This window comes from Primulina eburnea, chromosome 4 (genome assembly GCF_022965805.1).
Source record: "Primulina eburnea isolate SZY01 chromosome 4, ASM2296580v1, whole genome shotgun sequence".
Classification (NCBI taxonomy): domain Eukaryota; kingdom Viridiplantae; phylum Streptophyta; class Magnoliopsida; order Lamiales; family Gesneriaceae; genus Primulina; species Primulina eburnea.
The window spans coordinates 29,625,480-29,627,325 of record NC_133104.1 but is presented as its reverse complement, the minus strand read 5'-3'; the positions used below and the strand labels follow the sequence as shown (position 1 = coordinate 29,627,325).

The 1,846-nt window shown below is 40.4% G+C and overlaps 1 protein-coding gene across 1 annotated transcript; it reads right to left on the bottom strand.

The window, feature by feature from the left end:
- Positions 1–526: 526 nt before the first annotated feature.
- On the bottom strand, positions 527–1,447 carry LOC140830183 (uncharacterized). The gene has a single exon (XM_073193469.1). It carries the CDS (start codon positions 1,445–1,447, stop codon positions 527–529), a length of 921 nt encoding a protein of 306 aa, XP_073049570.1.
- Between the last annotated feature and the right edge of the window lie 399 nt (positions 1,448–1,846).

Sequence of the window (1,846 nt, the reverse complement as noted above, 5' to 3'; positions counted from 1 at the left end):
TCCGTTTTAACCTTCAGCTGGTGATATCCAGATCTTAGATCGAGTTTTGAGAAAACTTTGGCTCCTTTTAACTGATCAAAATGATCGTCAATTCTCGGGAGAGAATACTTATTCTTTATGGTGATTTTGTTTAACTCCCGGTAATCAATACATAGTCTCATGCTCCCGTCCTTTTTCTTTACGAAGAGCACCGGTGCTCCCCACGGGTATGCACTAGGACGAACCTGCTTCTTATCCAGTAATTCCTGAAGTTTCTCCTTTAATTCCTTTAATTCAGCTGGAGCCATTCGGTATGGTGCCTTTGAGATTGGTGCAGCACCAGGGACCAAATTGATTTCAAATTCTACTTCCCTATCAGGTATATCACCCGGTAATTCCTCGGGAAAAACATCTGAAAATTCTTGAACAATTGGAATATTTTCAACTTCGGGATTTCTTCCTCTTTGACTTCATTGATTACTGTCAGATAAATCTCTTCACCTCCTTTTATGGCTTTCCATGCTTGTGAGGCAGATAGTAGAGATTTTCATTCTTTGGATTTTCCGTGATATATGACTTCCTCCATAGTCGGAGTCTGAAGTCTAATATCTTTCTTTTGACATTCTACTATGGCATGGTTTTTGGCTAACCAGTCCATTCTAAGGATGATGTCAAACTCAACCATATTGAGTTGAATTAATTCCACTTCAAAAGTTTGATTGCTGATACAAATTTTACAGTTTTGATACACTTTGTGTGTTTCAATTGTTTTGCTGGCAGGTGTTGCTACTCTTAACGGTTCACTAATAATATCATGCTGAAGTTTAAGCTTCTTAGCAAATCTTCTAGACACAAATGAATGTGTAACATCACAATCAAACAAAGTATATGCAGGCATTTTATTGAGTAAGATGGTACCTGCTACCACTTCATTGGTATTATCAGCTTCCTCTTGGGTTATTGCATAAACCCGAGCATTAGTCTTATTTTCATGTTGTTTGCTGGGTCCCGCCCCTTTTTCCTTGTTATCTGGACAATATTTAATTCTATGACCCACTTTTCCGCACTTAAAACAAATGCATGTCTTCCAATAACAGTCTCCAACATGCTTCCGTCGACATGTATCGCACCACTTGCCTTCGGTGTTGCCAGCACTGCCAGAATTTCCTTTGAAAGACCCACCTGAATAATTTGGTTTCTTAAACTTGGGACCATTCTGAGTAGATTGACTGCTCATCGGTCCTTTGTTCTTGTTTTCTTCCTCGCGTCGCTTGATATCAGTTTTTGCGCTCATTGCAGCGTCCATCAAATCCGCAAAGCTATTTGGCTTGAATACTGCCAATGCCGACTGAATTCGACTGTTGAGTCCCTTCTTGAATCGATGCATTTTTAATGTTTCATCTGACATGATCGTTGGGACATAGTTTCCCAGATCATTGAACCGTGAAGTGTATTCCATCACCGACATGTCCGGAGCCTATTTGAAGTTTTTGAATTCACCCAACTTCTGTAGTCGAGATTCAGCGGGATAGTATTATTTCAAAAATTCTCTCTTAAAAATCTGCCATGTTATCTCTTCCACTTCTGCCAAAGATGGCGACACAGTTTCCCACAATTTCCTAGCTCGGTCTTCCAAAAACGGTGTTACAACCTCCACTCTCAGTTCCTCAGGTACTTCAAGTAGGTGTAATTGCGATTCACCATTTTTGAGCCAATTATGACTGACCTCTGGGTATGGATTCCCATTGAAAGTTGGAACTCGATTTCTTCTGAGGGATTCATAATGGTATTTAATCTCACGCGGTTGTGCTTCTTAAGGTGGTTGAGCAGCGTTAGCCAATGGGTTCATGAATCCTTGCATTGTCGC